Here is an 18,992-nt window from a genome sequence, read left to right as displayed (position 1 = left end):
GTGTGTACTACCACACCTGGCTTTTTTGATTCTATATGAATTTTTAGGGTTGTTTTATCCAGTTTTGTGAAGGATGCTGCTGGTGTTTTGACAGAGATCACATTAAACCTGTATCTCAGTTTTGGAAGTGTGGCCATTTTGACTGTATTGGTTCTGCCCATGCAGCGGAGGATGTCTTTCCATTTTCTGATGTCCTTTTGAATTTCCTTTTTCAGAGTACTATAGTTCTCATTGTAGAGGTCTTTCATTTCTTTAATTAGGTTAATATCTGTTCAATTTTTCTTAATGCTATTTTGAATTGTATTTTTTCCTAATTTCTTTCTCAATGTGTTTATTATTAATATACAGAAATTATATTGATTTTATGTGTTGATTTTGTATCCTACTACATTCGTGCATTAGGTTATTAATTTTAAGAGTCTTATGGTGGATTTTTTGGGTCTTCTATAGAAAGGATCATGTCATCTGCAAATAGTGATAATTTTACTTCTTCTTTTCCTATACCTATACCTTCTTTTCCTCCCTTCTTTTCCTATACCTATCCCTTTTGTTTCTTTTTCTTGCCTAAATATGCTTGTTAATGTTTCAAGTACTATGTTGAGCTGGAGTGGTGACAGAAGACACCCTTGTCTTGTTCCTAACTTCAGAGTGAAAGCTTACAGTTTTTTCCATTTAATATGATGTTAGCAACAGCTTTGTCATAAATGGCTTTTATCAGCATGAGACAAGATCCTTCTATACCTATTTTCTTCAGCGTTTTTATCATGAAAGGATGTTGGATTTTGTCAAAGCTTTCTTTGCATCTGCAGAGATGATCATGTGATTTTTTATTGTTGCTTCTGTTCATGTGATGAATTACATTTACTGATTTGCATATATTGAACCATCCTTGCATCCCTGGGATGGAGTCTACTTGGTCATTGTGTGTGGTCTTTTTGATGATCCATTGCTTTCTGTTTGTCATTATTTTATTGAAGATTTTGGCATCTATATTTATTAAAGAGATTGGTCTCTAGATCTTTTGGTTAGATCTTTGTCTGGTTTTGGAATCAGGGTAATGCTCACTTCCTGGAATGACTTGGGGAGTACTGTTTCCCTTTCAATTTCATTTAAAAACTTGAGGAGTATTGGTGATAGATCTTCCCTGATCTTTTTGTGGAATTCAGCAGTGAATCCACCCAGACCTACCAATACCAGTTCTGTAGATATCTTAGAAGGGCAGACACAAAGACTTATCTGTTGGCCAAGATGGTGGAAGAATGTGATCCAAAGCTTTCAGCATTGTGCTTCTATTGGCACTGCTGTCTTTACGGATGACTGTCCATCCCTTAAACCTGGGCATGTTGGCTCCAGTCTGTTGTCACCATTCCAAATGCTACTTTGTTGGGGGTGTGACTAATTTTCTCAACATAGGTGCTGACTTCCCTAACTGTTTCCTCATACATCTTCTGGCATGTGGGGTGGCTCAGTGGAATCCATTTTGTTAACACCAACAATTCCTTCACAGCAATTATTTCACACCCAAGTGTAAGCCATAAAGACCTGCTCATGGATGTGCCCTTTCATGGGAATACCAGCATCAAATTCATGAATACCAGCATGAAATTCGCCAAGGCCAGCAGCACCTGTGGGGAAAGCAGAGCCAGTCTGAGCTGTTGATGTTTTCTGTGTCCTAGAAGTCCCCAACTTTTTTGGCAACAGGGACTGGTTTTGTGGGAGACCATTTTTCCATGACACATGGGGGAGTCATGGTTTTGGGATGCTTCAAGCACATTACAGTTACTATTACTTTATTTCTATTACTTCAGTAATACCTCAGTTCATGAGCACTTCTGTTTGCAAACAATTCTCTTCCCAAAGAAAAGTGTTCAGCAAAATTTTGCTTCCATTCACAAACTCCACATCAGCTGACAACACAGTCACAGCCATCTTCCCCACACAAACACAAGCGCAATCATCTGCCCCAAAATCATAAAACAAGCTAAGTTCATGAACTGAGGTACCACTGTACGTTGTAGTATATAATGAAATAGTTACAGTTATTTGTAGCTGATCCCCAGCACTAGAACCTCCATCTCAGCTCCCCTCGGATCACCAGGCCATCAGGCGTTAGATTCTCTTAAGGAGTCCGCAGCCTAGACCCCTTGCGTGCAGTGTCATCTCACGCTGCCACTGATCTGAGAGGTGAAGTTCAGGCGGTAACGTAAGCAATGGGGAGGGCTTGGAAATACAAATGAAGTGTCACTCACTCGCCCACAAAGTCCCTAGCCCAGGAAATGGGGACCTTTGTCTTAGGGCAGTGATGGCGAACCTTTTAGAACTTTCAGTGATAACCAACAGCCCACTGTGGCACGTGTGCCGTAGGTTTGCCAGCACCGTTAGGGCATCCATGATTGTCGCGTAGTACTAGCTTGTTTCAGGTTCCACAAGGAGATGTCAGTGATGACACACTTCACTCTCAGCTTTCACTCATCGAGGCCTAGGCCTACGTGAAGGACTCTTTCCCATCTCAGCAACTAATGCTTCGATGGCTCTTTGGTCAGCCCACCACGTTTGTAGATCAGATGGCCAAAGTTGACAAAAATGTTAACATGAGTCTTTTCCTTCCACATTTGAGCTTCGAGTTCTCAACTGTGCTCTGGCAGAAAATCCACTGTGAAAAAGCAGGGTATCAGGTTAGTCTGCAACTCTAGGTAGCGTGACGTAGTCAAAATGAGAAGACTGATGTAACAGATCTCAGTGACAAATCCTCAAAACCTCAGTGACAGTATCATAAAGGTTGTGTCTTGCTCATGTGACAGTCCAGGGGAGGTGGCTGTGTGGAGAAACGGCTCGCTTCGCCAGTCAGGAATTCACTCTTACTAGCTAATGCCTCCATGAAACCCATGGGCTTCAGAATCATTTACTGTATTCTCCCTCCAACCAACCAAGCGGGGAGGACAGAAAACAGGAAGATTCACATATTATATTTTTAGGCCCAAGACTGTAGGAGGCATAACTGCTTCCAGTTACGCTGGCCAGAATGACCCCTCTCCCAACCACTCTTGTTGTCTGCTAAGGAAATAAGTACATACCACTGTCTCTGCCACAACCTTCCCTTCTTTTGTTACCTTTTCTTTTTTCCCACTGCATCCGGTGTAGACTCTGGCGTCTCTGGGTGATGCACAGTCCTCTCCACCTGATCTAAGTACGGTTTTCTCTTGGTCTTTTTATTCATTACCCTCAGTGATGTCTGGCTCTACCCTTGGGAGGGTTTCCCCCTCTTCTCATCCTCTGCCAGCTCTGAAGATGATGTGGGTGAATGTGCTCTTCTTGGGGACTGCGTTTTTCACTACCTGCTACCCACCCAGCGTTGCTTTTTTAAGGCTTCCCAAGAAGTCACAAGCTTTTAAAGACTGGGTTCATGGTTACTTCAGTGACTCCGTCTCTCCAACACCTCCCAGGCTCCTCATTTGTTTGTTCCCAGTTAGTCCCCCGTGCCAGCCAGGAGCCAAGCGCCACCCCATGCACACAAAAAGTTCTTTCTGAGGCATAGGTCTGAAATTTGTCTTGTTTCTATGCTTCCTTGCCCTGCATGCCCTACTCCCTCCACTCAACAGCAGGAAAGTCCAGGCTATCTGACATAATAGTCATTGGTTAAAATATATTGCCTTCAACCCAAATTCTGTCTCAGGCTAAGTCATTCCATTCAGTTGAAAAGAATCACTGGGCCGGTTTTCCAAAGATCCCGATCTCTTCCTACTCACTGTGGAGAAGTTATATTCCTTTGGTGGCCTGGGCCCCTTTACTCTGTCCCATTTGTGCTTACAGATTGGTCAGTTCTTCCTCGTGTTCAACTCTCCCTTTTAAAACTCTGCCGAAGGCAGCCAGTAGTAACCAGCAAACTAAGGTTCTGACCCTTTCTGACCACTTCTTCAGAGCTGAGGTTCTCTGGGACACAGCCTACCTCCCAGGTTTGCCAGATTAGTTACTGTTCACATTCTCGCCATCTTTCCGGCCTTTTCTGCCTGCTTTCTTTACTGCCCACCTGCTGACTGTGAAGCCAATGGCAAACATCTTAGATCTTTTAAAAAGTGGTGCCTCACTTCACTAATAGAGTGATTAAGGGATGTGCTTCAAAAGCTGTTTCTCCTACTCAATAGCTGGGTGACTTTAGTCAGAACATTGTTCTACTCTCAGTATCAAGTTTCTCATTTATTGTTAAAAGAGTATTCTAATAAATATTAATACATAACCACATAAGATAATCAGCAGTTCCTACTTCGTACTTGGTATATTTTAGTTTCTATTATCAGTCCTCGAAACCCCAAGGATGGCTCCTATTGAGCTTTCCTTTGTGTCCCGTGTGCTGTGTCCAGGGCCTGTAAACTACACTATATGACCCCCTGTCCGCCAAGGAGAGGCAGGCTTCTTATTGAGCTTCAGAAGGTAGAACTGAAACAGTATATACCTTGGATGAGATGTGCATTTAATTTATTGTGTTTCATTTTGTTTTATATAGATTTTCCTGCTTTTAGTCATCATATGTTTTATCATAGCAGTTGGTCATAGCATTTGGCAGAGCAAGATAGGCTACTACTTCCAGAGTTTTCTGCCATGGGAAGATTACATCTCTTCATCAGTTGTATCTGCCGCACTCATTTACTGGTCCTACTTCATTATTCTCAACACCATGGTGCCCATTTCCCTCTACATCAGGTAGGCGTCTTTGATTATTACGTTATGGGGGGCGGGTTGACTTCATACTTCCTGCTTAGGTCCCCACTACAGTATGAACTTTAAAAAACCTTACGCTATGTGCTCTTTAATTCTTTACTTTCTACAGGCTTGTATGCAAAACACTCTCAGAAATATCTAGAGATTGTGTAAATGCCTTCCATCCCAGAATACTGTGCTAGATACCATGTAGTTTATACAAAAAGAAAATTATACCCGCCCTCAAATAACCTGTAAGAGATGAAAGAAGACATAGAAACTTATGAAACAAATTAGAAAAATTGGGCAGTGCTAACACCAGACTAGACAGGTGCTCCTTCCCACAAGGAGACTGCACAAATTCATGCACCCGACAGTCAGGACTCAGAACGTATTTCCCACAGAAACACGTTGCCAAACAGAGAGGTGTGATTTTGACTTCAGTTCAGTTCATAAAGGTTGGAGACGAGGAAGGGTACAGCCCCCCTTCGTCATAAGCGCCCTGGACAAACACTTGAGAGGGGCGCGGTGAGTCTTGTCTCCTCTTCCCTCTCCAGGTGGAGCGTCCCCTGGCACATACCCAGAGCCAGGTGTGTTGGAGTTTCCTCCTTCCCAGGTTTCCTGAACATGCACTCTGACACCCTCACCCACAAAGCACCCTCCATAACTAGGTCATACTACTTAATAGTCACTGAGTACCTACCACGTGCCAAGCCAACCTGAGTAATGAAATATCCCTTTCTCCAGCAAAGGTTGGGGTGTAGCTATGGAGACAGATACATAAATAACTGTGGTACAATATGAAAAATGATGTAACTGAAATGATGAGTGCTCTGGGAGCCTGGAGAAAGAGTAGATTAGTTCTGCCTGGAGAAGCTTGGGAAGGCTTGCACAAAGGTAATCAAACTGATGTTTGAAAAAAGAGAATAGGGAAAGAACGTTGCACACAGCAGGTTCAGCGTGTACAGAGGTGTGGAGATTTTTTTAAAACATTGGTTAGGCTAAGGAGTTGGATGGTAATTTGGGGTCAGATCCAGAGGATCCTTAAATCACAGGCCAAAGAGTTTGGATTTTATCCCAAAAGCCAGAAACAGCCAGCCAGGGTAGTTCCAAGGGGAAAGAGTGTAAGTAGATGTCGAGGTTTAGGGTCCAGGTGGCGCTGGTGTGGGAAAGGCTGAGGAGGGGTCCCAGTCCAAGACTGAGGGTCGTCAGTGGGGACCTGGGTTCCTTTCCCTCAGCTCCGAGAAGAAATCCAGGCCTCTCAGTGCTCCTGTCTCAGACAGGGGTTATGAATAAAGCAGTTTAACACACAGGAAGTATGAGTACTGACAGGAAGGAGGTCCCTTAAAAGGCTTTGTTGTTTTAGGGGCCAGGGATACAGCTCAGTGGCATAGTACCTGCCTGGTAAGCACAAGGTCCTGAGTTCGATTTCCGGTACCCCCCAAAAAGTGTTTACTGTTTTAAAATGGAAAATGCTTGTTGACTATAATGAACCCATAATGCACGTTACTTCCAGCGGACAAGGACCATGACAAAGGCACAGGCAAATTCATACGAAAAAGAGGCTGTTTCACCAGGTGGGGTGGCCTGCCTGGAAATTTATCAGAGGGCCACTCCACAAACCACTTCCAGCGTTCACAGATTCTTCCTTCGTCTGAAGCAAATTCTAAGCACGACAGGTTTCTCCGCCTCCCCTCACACGGCAGCAGCCATAACCCTTTAGTTAGGCCGGCGTTCCCTTCTATGAGTTAACTACTATTCAAGAATCTTATAAACTGGACTTTTCCTGGGCACATTTTAGAAGGAGAAGGAGTGAAAGAGGTCGTGACTCAGCCCAGTTATTCAGGAATATCTAGATCCAGGTGGGAAAATCTTTCGTGATCATGGTCGTGGTCAGAATTTCCATGAGCTGGCTGAGGGGAAAGGCCTTCGAGGGTAGGTTCCCAGGGAAGATACCCTGATTTTCAGGGGCTAGCCCCGGGCTACCTATAAGAGCTGGACCTGTAAGAAGAAAACCTAATGTTTTGTTTTGTTTTGTTTTTGTCCTGCTCTGACGAGGACCCTTCGTTTCTTTTCTCCTTAGTGTTGAAATAATAAGACTGGGCAATAGTTTCTACATCAACTGGGATCGGAAGATGTTTTATGCGCCGATGAACACCCCAGCACAGGCTCGCACTACCACCCTTAACGAGGAGCTTGGCCAGGTCAAATATGTGTTCTCTGACAAAACAGGGACCCTGACTCAGAACATCATGATGTTCCACAAGTGCTCTATCCACGGAGAAGTCTATGGTATGCGTGCTTCCCTGCCTTCCTGAGCCCTAGAGAGTGCCACTTTGCGGATTGTTTTCGAGAGTAAACTCACTCTTGGGCCAGGCATAGTGCCACATGCCTATAATCCCAGCACTCAGGGGGCCGAAGCACAAGGATTTTGAGCTCCAGGGCAGCCTGGACTACATAGACCATGTCTCAAGAAAAAAAATAATAAATTAGGTCTAAATCTATAAACTTCTGAAATTCACCTTTGCTTCACAATTCTTTTTATCCACTAAGGGAAGACCACCCAGCCCACTCATTCCTAACTAAGAAGCATTTACGTAGCACCTTAATAGTTGTAATTCGCTGCTTTGGGCACTGAGAATACCAAGATGTTCAAGGCTTAGTTTCTGCCCTCAAGGAGTTCCCTGTACCTTAAGGAGAGCGACTCCCTCGGCCCGGCCTCACACCCAGTCAGGAGGGTGTCGGCAGAAGGGCGCAAGGATGTTCACTGAGACGGGAAGACTCAGTTCTTGAGATCTATTGCGGAATATGGTGATCATAGTGTATATACTCTGTATCTCAAAGTTACTAAGAGTCGATTCCAGATGTTCTTAGCGCTAAAAGTGAAAAATATGTGGCGATGGACATGTTCATTAGCTTGGTATAATCATTCTACAGTGTATACATATATGCACGTCACATGGTACCCATCAATATGTACAATTATTATTTGTCAATTAAAAATAAAAATTAAACATAAATTAAAAATAGATGGCACAGCCAGTCTATTACTGAAGCTCCTAATCTCCTGATTCCCTTTCGACCAATAAATAGTATTAAAAGAAGTCATAAGAAAATAAAATAAAAAGAAGCCCTCCCAGGTGGTCAGTGTCTCCAGGCCCAGCCCCCCGTTTATCTTATGGCTTCAGCCTCGGCTTCTCTTTGTGCTGGCGTGAAGTCCTCCTGCATGGGGAATTCATGCCCAGCACCCCCGCCAGGAGAGGAAGGGGATCACATCAGAAAAGCGGAGCATATGGGATGTTATTCTGGGTGGTGGCAAGTTTTGAAAGCAGAGAGAGGGTGTAGACAACATTACAGATGTATTCTGTGTTCCTAAATTGTATACTTTAAAATAGCTGATTAAGCCAAGTTTTGTAGCACATAGCTGTAATCCCAGCAGTCTGGAAGGTGGAGTCAGGATCGCAAATTCAAGGAATTTGCACCCAACATAGGAAATTTAGCAATTTAGTGAGAGACCCTGTCTCAAAATTTAAAAATGAGCTGAGAGCTGGGGGATTTAGCTCAGTGGTATAGTGCCTGCCTGGCAAGCCTGAGGTCCTGAGTTCGATTCTGGGTACCACTCTCCTGCAAAAGAACAACTGAAAAATGAGCTGAGGATGTAGCTCAGTGCAAAGGCCCTGGTGTCAAACCTGCTACCACAAAATAAATAAATAAATAGCTAATTAGGGTGGGCATGGTGGCACACCCCGGTAACCCCAGCACTTAGGAGGCTGAGGCAGGAGGTTTTTTAGTTCAAAGCCACTGCTGCTCAGTGAGTTCAAGGCTGGTCTCAACTCCAATAGTGAGACCCTGACTCAGAAAAACAAAAACCAAATAATCATGTATGATGTTAATTTCACCTCAACCTTAAAAATTAAACCCTTTTAATTTAAAAAACAAGAGTAGAGCACCCTAATGTTTCCTATTACTCTTGCCAAGCCAGTTTTTGTATGTATAAACTGTAATTGGGGGCCGGGGATATAGCTCAGTGGCACAAGCCCCTTCCTGGAAAGCACAAGGTCCTGAGTTCAATTCCAGGTACAACCACACCACCCCCCCAAAAAAAACTGTAATGGGTTACTTTTGGGTGAATTGATTTGGATAAGGATTGTAATTCTCTGGCTCATTATAAGACTTGATCAGGTAAAGCTGAAAGGATTGTTTCTGTGCTTGGAGTCAGAACTATCTTCCACCCCTGTTCTGTTTATCCTGTAACTGGCCAAGAGCCCTAAACACTCTAGACTAGCTTCGCATATAGCCTAGGTTACTTTTCTGACTGGGGCCGTGCCGAGCTTGGGAGTTTCTCGTAGACCTGGCAGTGACAAACCTCTAGGGCTTCACCTCTAGCCTCACCTTGAGAGAAGAGCAGGGCCCAAGCACATGACCTCTTCCTGTCCCTGGCTTGTGGAAAGCAGCTTACTGGGGCAGTGAGGGGTAGATGGCCTGGGGCATTTGAGGCAGCTGGACTACAAGTCTAGGGTGGAGAATCAGAATAAATAAGCTTTTGAAAACCTTCTTTTAAATTGCCATGTAGGGGACTGGGGATTTAGCTCAGTGGCACAGCACCTGCCTGGCAAGCACAAGGTCATGAGTTCAATTCCTGGTACCTGAAAAAAAAAAAATGCCATATGGGCCGGGGATGTAGCTCCGTGGCACAGGCGCCTACCTGGCAAGCGCAAGGTCCTGAGTTTGATTCCCAGTACCAAAAATTTTTAAAAAATAAAAAAAAATAAATTGCCATATGACATTCCAATTTTGCTAGGCATGGTGGCACATACCTGTAATCCCAGCACTCGGGAGGCTGAGGCACGAGGGTCCTTGTGAGTTCGAGACCAGCCTGGGCTACAAAGTGAGCTCAAGGCCAGCCTGAACTGCATAGGGAGACCCTGTCTCAAAAAAAAAACCAATCAAAAAAATAGAAGAACAAAACAAAAATAACATACCAATTTCATTCTTAGGTGTCCTCCCAAAATTGAAACAAGAATTCAAACAGATACATGCAAATATTTATTGTAGCATTATTTACAGTAGCCCAAAGGTTGGAAATAGCTCATGTCCATCCACAGATGAATGGATTTTTAAAATGTGGCCTCTAAATACTTTGGCATATTATTCAGCTATGAAAAGAAATAAAGTTTTGATATATGCTACAATGTGGATGAATCCTGAAAACATTGCTGAGTGAATAAGACAAATGTTGCACTGTTCCAATTATATGAAATACCTAGGATGGCAGAATTCATAAAGACGAAGTAGAGCAGAGGTTGCTAAGGCGCAGGAGTGGGGAAGAACAGGAAGTTTCCGTTGGCAAACCTAAGAAGTACTGAAACTGCACGCGGCGAGGGTCACAAACACCGTGAACATAACTAGTCCCACTGAATTCTACACCTAACACGGCTAAAATGGCAGGTTTTGTGCTATATGTATTTTTCTTTTTTACCACAGTAAACAAAATTAAGCTAGATATGGCCACACACACGTAATCCCAGCACGCTGGACAGCTGAGACAGGAGTATTGAAAGTCTGAGCCCAGCTTGGGGATTAGTGACTTGGTGAGACCCTATCTCAAAATTTAAAAGTAAAAGAAGGCTGTGGATGTAGCTTAATGCAAAGGGCCAGGGTTCAAGCCCCAGTACCGCCGGTGGGGAGGAAAGCCTTCCTTTAAACGTCTTCGTAACTCTCTGCTCTGTTTTACTGACCAATAGGCAATTCCCATGGCAAGGTTGGAGCTAAGGTGCCCGACTCTGAGGTGAGTGAGTACAGCTTCCTGGGAAGCACTCGCGGCAGCCGACTGAGGCTGTGCGACAGAGAAGCGTCTTTTCCACAGCGCGGACCCCAGCCCCTGAAATAGCAAAGCTCGTACTGGCCTCAAACTATCAGAAAACTGAGGTGGGTGAAAGCAGTACCAGCTCAGTCTAGAGCTCTGGCCTGGTATGCACACGGTCCTGCAGAATGTTACATGCATTTTGCTAAGAAAACTGTAGGATAGACTGTCTTCGTTCTCATTGCTGAGACAAAATACCCAACACCCAAAGTTAAAGGAGGACAGGTTTCAGTCCACATTATGCTGGCTCCAAGGCAGAGTGGCACATGGCAGAGGAGAACAGTTCACGGTGGGCAGAAGGTAGCAAAGCAGCAAGGGACCTTAATAGCATCTTTCTTCCCTTTTATATTTTATCTAGGCCGCTGGGATTATGGTGGATGCCATACCAACCAGTGGACGGATTTAGTAACACACACCCTCAATCCCAGCATCACACTCTAGATCCAGCCACCTCTGAAAAAGCCCCACCTGTGACTGCATGAGGCTTTGTTGGGACATCTAGACACAAACCATAACATAGACGTACAAGTACTTACTTTACTTTCTGTGAAACTAAAACTGCCCTAAAATAGATTATCAGTTAAAAATAAAGTAAGTGGGTTTCAGAAAGCATATCCCATTAACCAGAGGTCACCACTAATACTATTTTTTGTATTTTCTTATATTCATACTTCTAAAAAACTCAGCATCTCCCTCGTCCCACACCCCCCAGCCGTTATTAGTTTTCATCAGCCAATCCAGAAAACATTCGTGCATCTAACACATGTCAGTCTTGGAGCAAGTGCTAAAAGTGCAGGGAAGTACCCAGACGTGGTCCCGACCTCCCAAGGCTCGGCAGACAGGGGGAGAAGCAGGCGGTCACAGCAGTCTCCAATTCCTCAGCATCTTCCCTCCTCAGCCCCTCTGTGTGTCGCGTCCACACACCGTCCTAGCCAAGGCCCTGTTCAGTGCTGACCCAGCTTCTCCACGGACCCTGACACTGGTGTTTTTGTTTTGTGATGGTGGGGATTAAACCCAGGGATGCTCTACTACTAAGCTACACCCAAGCCCTTCTTACTGTTGGAGCCAGGATCGCACCAAGTCGCCCAGACTAGCCTCGAACTTGCCTTCCTCCTGCCTCAGCCTTCCAAATTTTACCACTCTTCACCTCCACTTTTCCGTGAAGGTCTCTTGTCCCTTGGTTTCTGGTAAAGAACAACCCTCTTCTTGTCTTTCCTTCTGCATGCTTTTTCTCATCTCTCTGCCTTACGCACTGACGGTCCCCAGGGCTCTGTTACTGAGCCGCTTCTCCGTCTGTGTCGTCTCCCCAGACAGTCCCATGTGCTCGCATGGCCTTAATTACTTTCCACCTGCTGATGATCTCCAGATCTGTATATCCAAGGGCCCTCGCCCCTCCCCATCGCTGCCCAAGGCTAAAGCCGTCCTATAAAAACTGTCCTACCGCTGTGTCTAACAGCACCAAGAGTACTCTAACTGCCATCTTCTGGCCTTCAATTTTAATCCACTTCCTCTCACTGACACCCCCCAGTTTCCATCCTTCTGTCTCATACCTTATTTGTCCTTCAGCCTTGCTTACCATGTTGGTTGGCTTTTAATTCTAGAGTCACCGAGAAAGCTGCCTCTCAGATCGCTGTAAGCCCGCCCCGCCACAGCCTTGCGGCCAGCCAGGCCCAGTGTTCTCGCACACTGTTCTTCTGAAAGGCGAGATCACACACCAGCTTGGATCTCTCTCCTGAGCTTCAAAACTGTGTCCAAAGGCTGCTTTTATTACTACCTGTCCGACTCACGATCAGAAACCTACTCCCGCTAGATGTCCTCTGTCAGTGAAGAATCTGTCTATGTAGAAGTCCAACAGGGAAACAGAACTGTCTGTGGTACTGGGGCCGGAAGCCAGGGCCTCGTGCGCACTAAGCAAGTCCTCCGCCCTGAGCTACATCATCAGCCCTATAAAACATTAACCCCCTTCACTCCTCACGTCCCTGTCTGTGAATCCCAGCTCCCTGCTGTTCAGATCCGCCGTCCTAATCTTTATTGTTACTACGCCAGCATTTCTCGTGAATCACTGAATAGACCTCTAGCCGCTCTCCCACTCCTTACCTTGCTAGTCCCAATATATTCTCCACGCAGACAGCGGAGGACTCTGCGACCCAAGCCTGACTGTGTCACTTCCGGGGGAAAACTGCTATGGCCCACGTTGTAGACAAGAAGGTGAGGCAGCACCTGGCGCTTGCCCTCCTCAGCAGCCTCGTCTCTCATCCCTCACTAGCCTCTCGTTTCAAAGAACGTGCACTTTAAGTGTCCAGTTCCAGAAAGCCCTCAAGGGCTGCTCTGCGCTTTGTGTTTAGGTGCCCCCAAGCCTCATGCGGTCACAGGTGGGTTTTCCGGAGGTGGCTGGACCCAGGGTGTGTGAGCGAGTGGGCAATGCTAGGGTTAGTGGCACCGGACCAGGGTGTGTGGGTACTGAAGAGTGCACTGGTTGGTGTGGCACCACCCTAAGCTGGTAGCCCAGACAACACAAAAGGGGCAGAAGGAAGCTGCTATGGTCACTCGTTGGCTCGCTTGCTTGCTTTTGTTGTCTTCTGACTGTCATAAGCTGTTTCTCCTCGGTGGTGCCTTCTGCTGTGCCGTCCTGCCTTGGAGCCAGCTATAAGCTGAAACTGCTACAAACTGTGAGCCAAATAAACCTGTCCTCCTTTAGCTTTGGGCGTCGGGCGTTTTGTCTCAGCAATGAGGAAAGTAACCAAGACACTGTGTAATGGGTCGTCTTATATTACTGAGCCCATGAACCACAGAGCTCAAACTTCAGTAGTTTCCGGGTCTCATGCTTCGCCGTGGACCTGGCCATACTTCCTCCGACAAAATTTCCTCCAGATGAGAGACAGAAAAAAGTCAGCCTGAGTGTGAGTGGCACATATCTACAATCTCGGCACTTGGGGAGGCTGAGGTAGGAGGATTGCAAGTTTAAGCCCAGCCAGGGTAACTCAACAACTTAGCAAGACTCTGTCTCAAAAAGTATAAAAAGGGCTGAGCATAGGTCTGAAGACCTAAATTTAATCCCCATGCCACAAAAGAAAAGATAGGAAAGGAGCAGAGAGGAAAGGAAAGGGCCAGAGCGGTGGAGCTCGCTGCAAAGTCTCCTTTCCCCACAGTAGCACAGGCAGGGCAGTTGTGTCTGTATGTGAGTACTGGGGCCCAGCCCAGGCAGCCACACAACTTCAAGGGACGGAGCACTACATGCAGGGGAGCATGTCTGTAATTCTAGCCACGCAGGAGGCCGAGGGAGGAGGATGGTAAGTTCAAGGCCAGCCCAGGAAATTTAGCAAAATCTTGCCTCAAAAATAGACAAAGGGCTGAGGATGTAGTTCATTGGTAAAGCACTTGCCTAGCATGTGTGAAGAAGCCCTAGGTTCTATCCTACCACCACAAACAAAACACTAAAAACAAAACAGAAAACCTGGAGGAACATCCTTGAGAGTTGTGATATGAGGTAGAGAAATGTGTGAATAGCATTTCTCCTCAGGTTCATGTGAGGCTTGATAAAATATATAGTGAATATTTAAATTTCAAAAAGATTACTACAGCCAGGTGTGGTGGTGCACACCTGTAATCCCAGCACTCGGGAGGCTGAGGCACGAGGGTCCTTGTGAGTTCGAGACCAGCCTGGGCTACAAAGTGAGCTCAAGGCCAGCCTGAACTGCATAGCGAGACCCTGTCTCAGAAAGACAAAAAAAAAGATTACTACCGTAAAAGGCACATTGCCATTAATCCCCCAAAATACTCCCCTTTCTTGAAACACACGTATCCCATCATTCTTGCCACTTCCGGAGCAGCTCTGGAGACCTCACTCGTGAGCGTCTTTAGCTGCACTGTCCGGTGCCTCCATGTCCTGCGCTGATTCAGACGTTTACCTTTCACATTCGTCTTGACTTTGGGGAAGACCCAGAAGTTGTACAGTGGCCCTGGTGCATAAGAGCATGAAGACACATTGTTATGTTTTTGTTTCACAGAATTGCCATAAGTACTTGATCAAAAAATACAGTGAATTTTTAATATTTTTTTTTATGGTAAAAGACACAGTGCCATTAACCCCTTTAAGACACTCCCTCTTTTTAAACACACTTATCACATAATTCTTGGCAAGGTCTCTTTTACTGTAGCGAAACTTGTTAAGTTTTAAACATCACTTTTTTGATCACTCCTTGTACTTGGCATGGGGTAAGAAAGCCTCGGAGCCAGTGTTCACCTGGCCACAAGCAAACTGAAGGGGCAGTGAGGGTCAGCATCTAGAGGGGCCAGGTCTCCGGCCAGGAAAGCAGTTCATGAATTTTAGGCCCCAAAGTTGAGGCCCAAATGGGAGCATAAAGCAGCAGGCCAGCGACCGTGAGCGTTAGAGACGGGAAAGGTGGGTCAGGCAGAGGAAGTCTGTAAAAGCACAGACTGGAGCCTCCTCATCTTACGGCCTTGTTTGTGGTTGTCCTCCGTGCCCCCTTTATCCCTGGGAAGCTGGAAAGGAGTAACAGCTCGGTGATACCGCCATACCCGGGCTCGTTTCCCTTTTCAGCTTCCAAGAGCAAGCAGGAGACAACCAGAAACAAGACTTCCCACACACCACCTACGCGTGGGGAGCAGATATCGCCCCATGTCCTCAGATGGGATTTGGGACTTAGAAGAGTAGAACATGAGGAAGGCCGTGGGCCACTCAGAATACCCAGGGTGAGAAGTAGGCAAGGAGGGCCCGCCAAGTAGCGCTTAGCTTGTCTCCCGGGGCAGATCTTTTCTGGCCCAAGTCCCTGGATGGTCAAACCCAGAGCTACAAGTGCCTTAGAAACCAGCACGGGGTGCTGGGGATTTAGCTCAGTGGCACAGCGCCTACCTGGCAAGGGCAAGATTACGAGTTCAATTCCCAGTACTGGAAAAAAAACAAAAACAAACAAACAAAAAAACCAGCACAGTATCTCTGCCATTTATATTGTTTTTCTCTTCTCACCCTTCTGAGAGTTCTCATTATATTCCAGAAATGTCCCCAAGTTGACCATCTATAAAACATCAGCTGTTGCCGAAAGCTTTGTTCTGCCTTATATATTCCAGAAAGAAAAAGTTGACTTCTCCTACAACAAGCTGGCCAGCCCCAACTTTGCATTTTATGACAGCACTTTGGTGGAAGCAGTGAGACGTGGAGATAAGTGGGTGCGCTTGTTTTTCCTGTCCCTGTCGCTATGTCACACTGTGATCCCGGAGGAGAAGGTAGAAGGTGAGGAGCGGCCAGCACCCCTGCCCTGAGAGCGCTGGGGGCGGGGCAGTGTGGCAGGGTCTGCAGCGGCTCCCTCAGAAAGAGCAGTGTCCACCAGTGAAGTGGATCATCAAGGTAAGTAGTGGGTTGAGGTCAAACTTGGTGCCTTGTAGGGAGCTGCTGCTATTGCGACTCTGTGGTGTTCTGTCAGCGCCCTCTGAACTGACTCCAGGGTGAGCTCCCCTCTCTCTGACAAACCTCTTGAAGGATGATTTGCAGCATGCTCCCAAGTACTCTGAGAGGCTGCAGTGAAAGGACTGTGAGTTCGAGCCCAGCTTAGGCAACTTAGTGACTTAGCAAGACCTTGTCTCAAAATAAAAAATAAACAAAGGTGCTGGGGATATAGCTCAGTGCAAAGGCCCTGGATTCAACCCCCAACACCGCAGAAAAATTATCCTCACAAATTTTAGTTTCTTTAATAACCACATGTGGCAAAGTCATCCATTCAGGTACCCAAACTTTTTTTAAAACAAATTAATTTAGGCAACTGAGTTAGTTATGTCCTTTAACATTAAGACCCTTGGGCTGGGGATACAGCTCAGTGGCACAAGTGCCTACCTGGCAAGCACAACATCCTGAGTTTGATTCCTGGTACCAAAAAAAAAAAAAAAAAAAGAACGATGACCCGAGTAAAATTAAGACCCTTACTGTACTATTACCAGGCAGTCTCCTGGTCCCGTGAGGCCCCTCCCAGAATGTGAGGGTGACCCACCACATGCTTCTTGGGTCTACCGTCCCAGCAAGCTGTTATTTGATCCCTCTTTGGCCCTGCATTTGTTTTCAGAGAAGAAGACAGTCAGCCAGTCGTGGTGGTGCAGGCCTATAATCCCAGCAGTCAGGGAGGCTGAGGCAGGAGGATGACCACAAGTTCAAGGCCAGCCTGGGCTACATAGTGGGTTCAAAGCTAGCCAGAACTACATAGCAAGATTCTGTGCACAGCACCCCCCAAAAAGAAGAGAAAAGAAAAAGTAAAAGTCTTATTTGCTAGTGAATGCATCTTATATCTAACCCAAAATTATACCCCTAACCAACCTCATTCACAAAGATGAGACTCTGATGTTGCCTGTTTTAAAATCAAATTCAAGCTGGATGCAGTGGTATGAGCCTGTAATCCCCGCACTTGAGAGACTGAGATGAGTATATAACTTGAGCCTAGGACTGTGAGTGTTTGTCAGAGTGTGGCCAGTCTTCCAGGAGCACCTTGTTTATGTCACATGCATGAGGAGCACCCAAGAGATTTGTTAAAAATTCAGTTTCCTGGGCCTTCCTTCCAGATGTAGTGATCCTGGTTTCAGGGAGTTGGGTGGGGCCCAGGAATTCGCATGTTTAGTCAGTCGTCCGAGCCGTCTTTACCTACTAAAGTTGAACAGCAGCTCCCATATTTTGTTTGTTGGTATCCACTGCCTGTACCGTGTATCATGAGTTGAAAATACTGGAAAGGGAGAGAGACTGACATGTTCTATGCGACACGGGCTTTCAGGGCCAGATTTGTGAGGAGGTTTTGAAGAAAGATGTCCCTCCTGGGCTCCCATCGCTCTATAAGCCACTTGGAAGACAGTGTCACTTCTAAGTGGACTCCCGCTGCTCATGCCCGTGGATGCCTTTGTATCTCCTGCCAGGTGAGCTGGTGTACCAGGCGCAGTCCCCAGACGAAGGTGCCCTTGTCACTGCTGCCAGAAACTTCGGATTTGTGTTCCGCTCCCGCACGTCTGAGACAATCACAGTGGTTGAAATGGGGGTAACCAGAGTCTACCAGGTGCTGGCTATTTTAGACTTCAGCAATGTACGCAAGAGGATGTCTGTCATTGGTGGGTGCCCCTCCCCGGCAACGCTTTTCCCTTCTCTGTCCTTTATACACATTCACATGTTGATTTTCCTCTGTCTTCTGTACCAAGTGCTTCTCTCCCTTACACACCTTGTTACGGCCGCCTTCTCACGGGTGCTGAGCATTCAGACATAGCCATTTCCACTTTTTCTCTCACTTCCTTTTTTTTTTTTTTGCCTTTTTGATACTGGATTTTGCTATGCAGTTCAAGGTAGCCTTGAACTCATTTAGTAGCCCAGGTTGGCCTTGAACTCGCAGCCATCTTCCTGGCTCAGCCTCTTGAGAGCTGGGATTGCAGGCATGCACCACCACGCCTGGCTACTCCCTTTAAGTTTTCTCTTATACACGTATGAGGACTTGCTGCCATATGCTAAGTTCCCTCTCTAGCGTCTCTGGATAGCAGCTTGCCAGCACGCTCGGAGCAAGGTGAAGGCGCAGCACACGTTCGTAAAGCTTGAATGTGGAGTAAGAGATGAAGGAAACAAGGCGGTTGGCCCTGCTCCTCCACAGGTCCACGTCTGGGCTCGACCAACCAGAGGTCAAAAGTTCCTGAAACAAAACAGAGCTGCATCCGAGCTGGGATGTAGCGCTGTGACAGAGCATGTGCTTAGCATGCACGAGGCCCAGGGTTTAATCCCTAACACCGAAAAAGGAAAAATTATGTCTGTATTGAACATATGTGAACTTTTTTCTTATCATTATTCCCTAAACAATATAGCATGCTAGCTATTTACATAGCACTTGTACTTTATTGAGAACTGTAAGTAACCTAAAGATGAGTTAAAGTACTTAGGAGGGTGTGGGTGGGTGGGTGGCACACAAGAGCTCTGCCACTATGTATGAGGTATTTAAGCACCTGAGTTTGGGTACCTGCTGGGACCCTGAAAGATACACACGGGGCATTCACACTGTCTTGCCCTCTCAGTGAGTGCTGGCCTCAGACTGAACATTAAGGTCATTTTCACCCCTCGTCCTTGCTGGTTGTAGGCTTTGGTCTGGGACTCAGAATCAAGGCTTATTCTGTGTCAGAGTCTTCAGAGAACGCTGAACCAGTGGGAAAACGGGTTCCTTAAGTTCCTCTTACCACACCCCGCATCATGTGTGTGGCCACTCATTGAGGCCTTAGCCTCCAAAGGCAGCAGAAACAAATGTCATGGGCCACAGCTTTCTGCCATCCCTCAATGACCCAGAGAAGTTCTAGCCGTTTTGTGTTTTTTGTTTTGTATCAGGAATTGGACTCAGGACCTTGCACCTGCCAGGCAGGCGCTGTGCCTCAGGGCTGCGTCCCCGGCCCTTAGACAAGTTCTTGTAACAATACA

At 46.2% G+C, this 18,992-nt stretch overlaps 1 protein-coding gene across 7 annotated transcripts in view; it reads left to right on the top strand.

Annotated features, from left to right (window-relative positions):
- LOC102011437 (phospholipid-transporting ATPase FetA-like) overlaps positions 1-18,992 on the top strand; it is a 98,010-nt gene that overhangs the window by 64,110 nt on the left and 14,908 nt on the right. For all 7 annotated transcript variants that reach the window (XM_013523039.1, XM_013523041.1, XM_005401015.2 and 4 more), the window contains 5 exons: positions 4,502-4,698; positions 6,779-6,987; positions 10,440-10,483; positions 15,647-15,809; positions 17,468-17,656. In XM_013523039.1, coding sequence (XP_013378493.1) covers positions 4,502-4,698; positions 6,779-6,987; positions 10,440-10,483; positions 15,647-15,809; positions 17,468-17,656 — 802 coding nt within the window. The remainder of the gene's footprint in view (positions 1-4,501; positions 4,699-6,778; positions 6,988-10,439; positions 10,484-15,646; positions 15,810-17,467; positions 17,657-18,992) is intronic.

Source organism: Chinchilla lanigera, unplaced genomic scaffold (genome assembly GCF_000276665.1).
Source record: "Chinchilla lanigera isolate Chin_1 unplaced genomic scaffold, ChiLan1.0 scaffold00071, whole genome shotgun sequence".
Classification (NCBI taxonomy): domain Eukaryota; kingdom Metazoa; phylum Chordata; class Mammalia; order Rodentia; family Chinchillidae; genus Chinchilla; species Chinchilla lanigera.
This window is presented reverse-complemented; position numbering and strand designations above follow the sequence as displayed.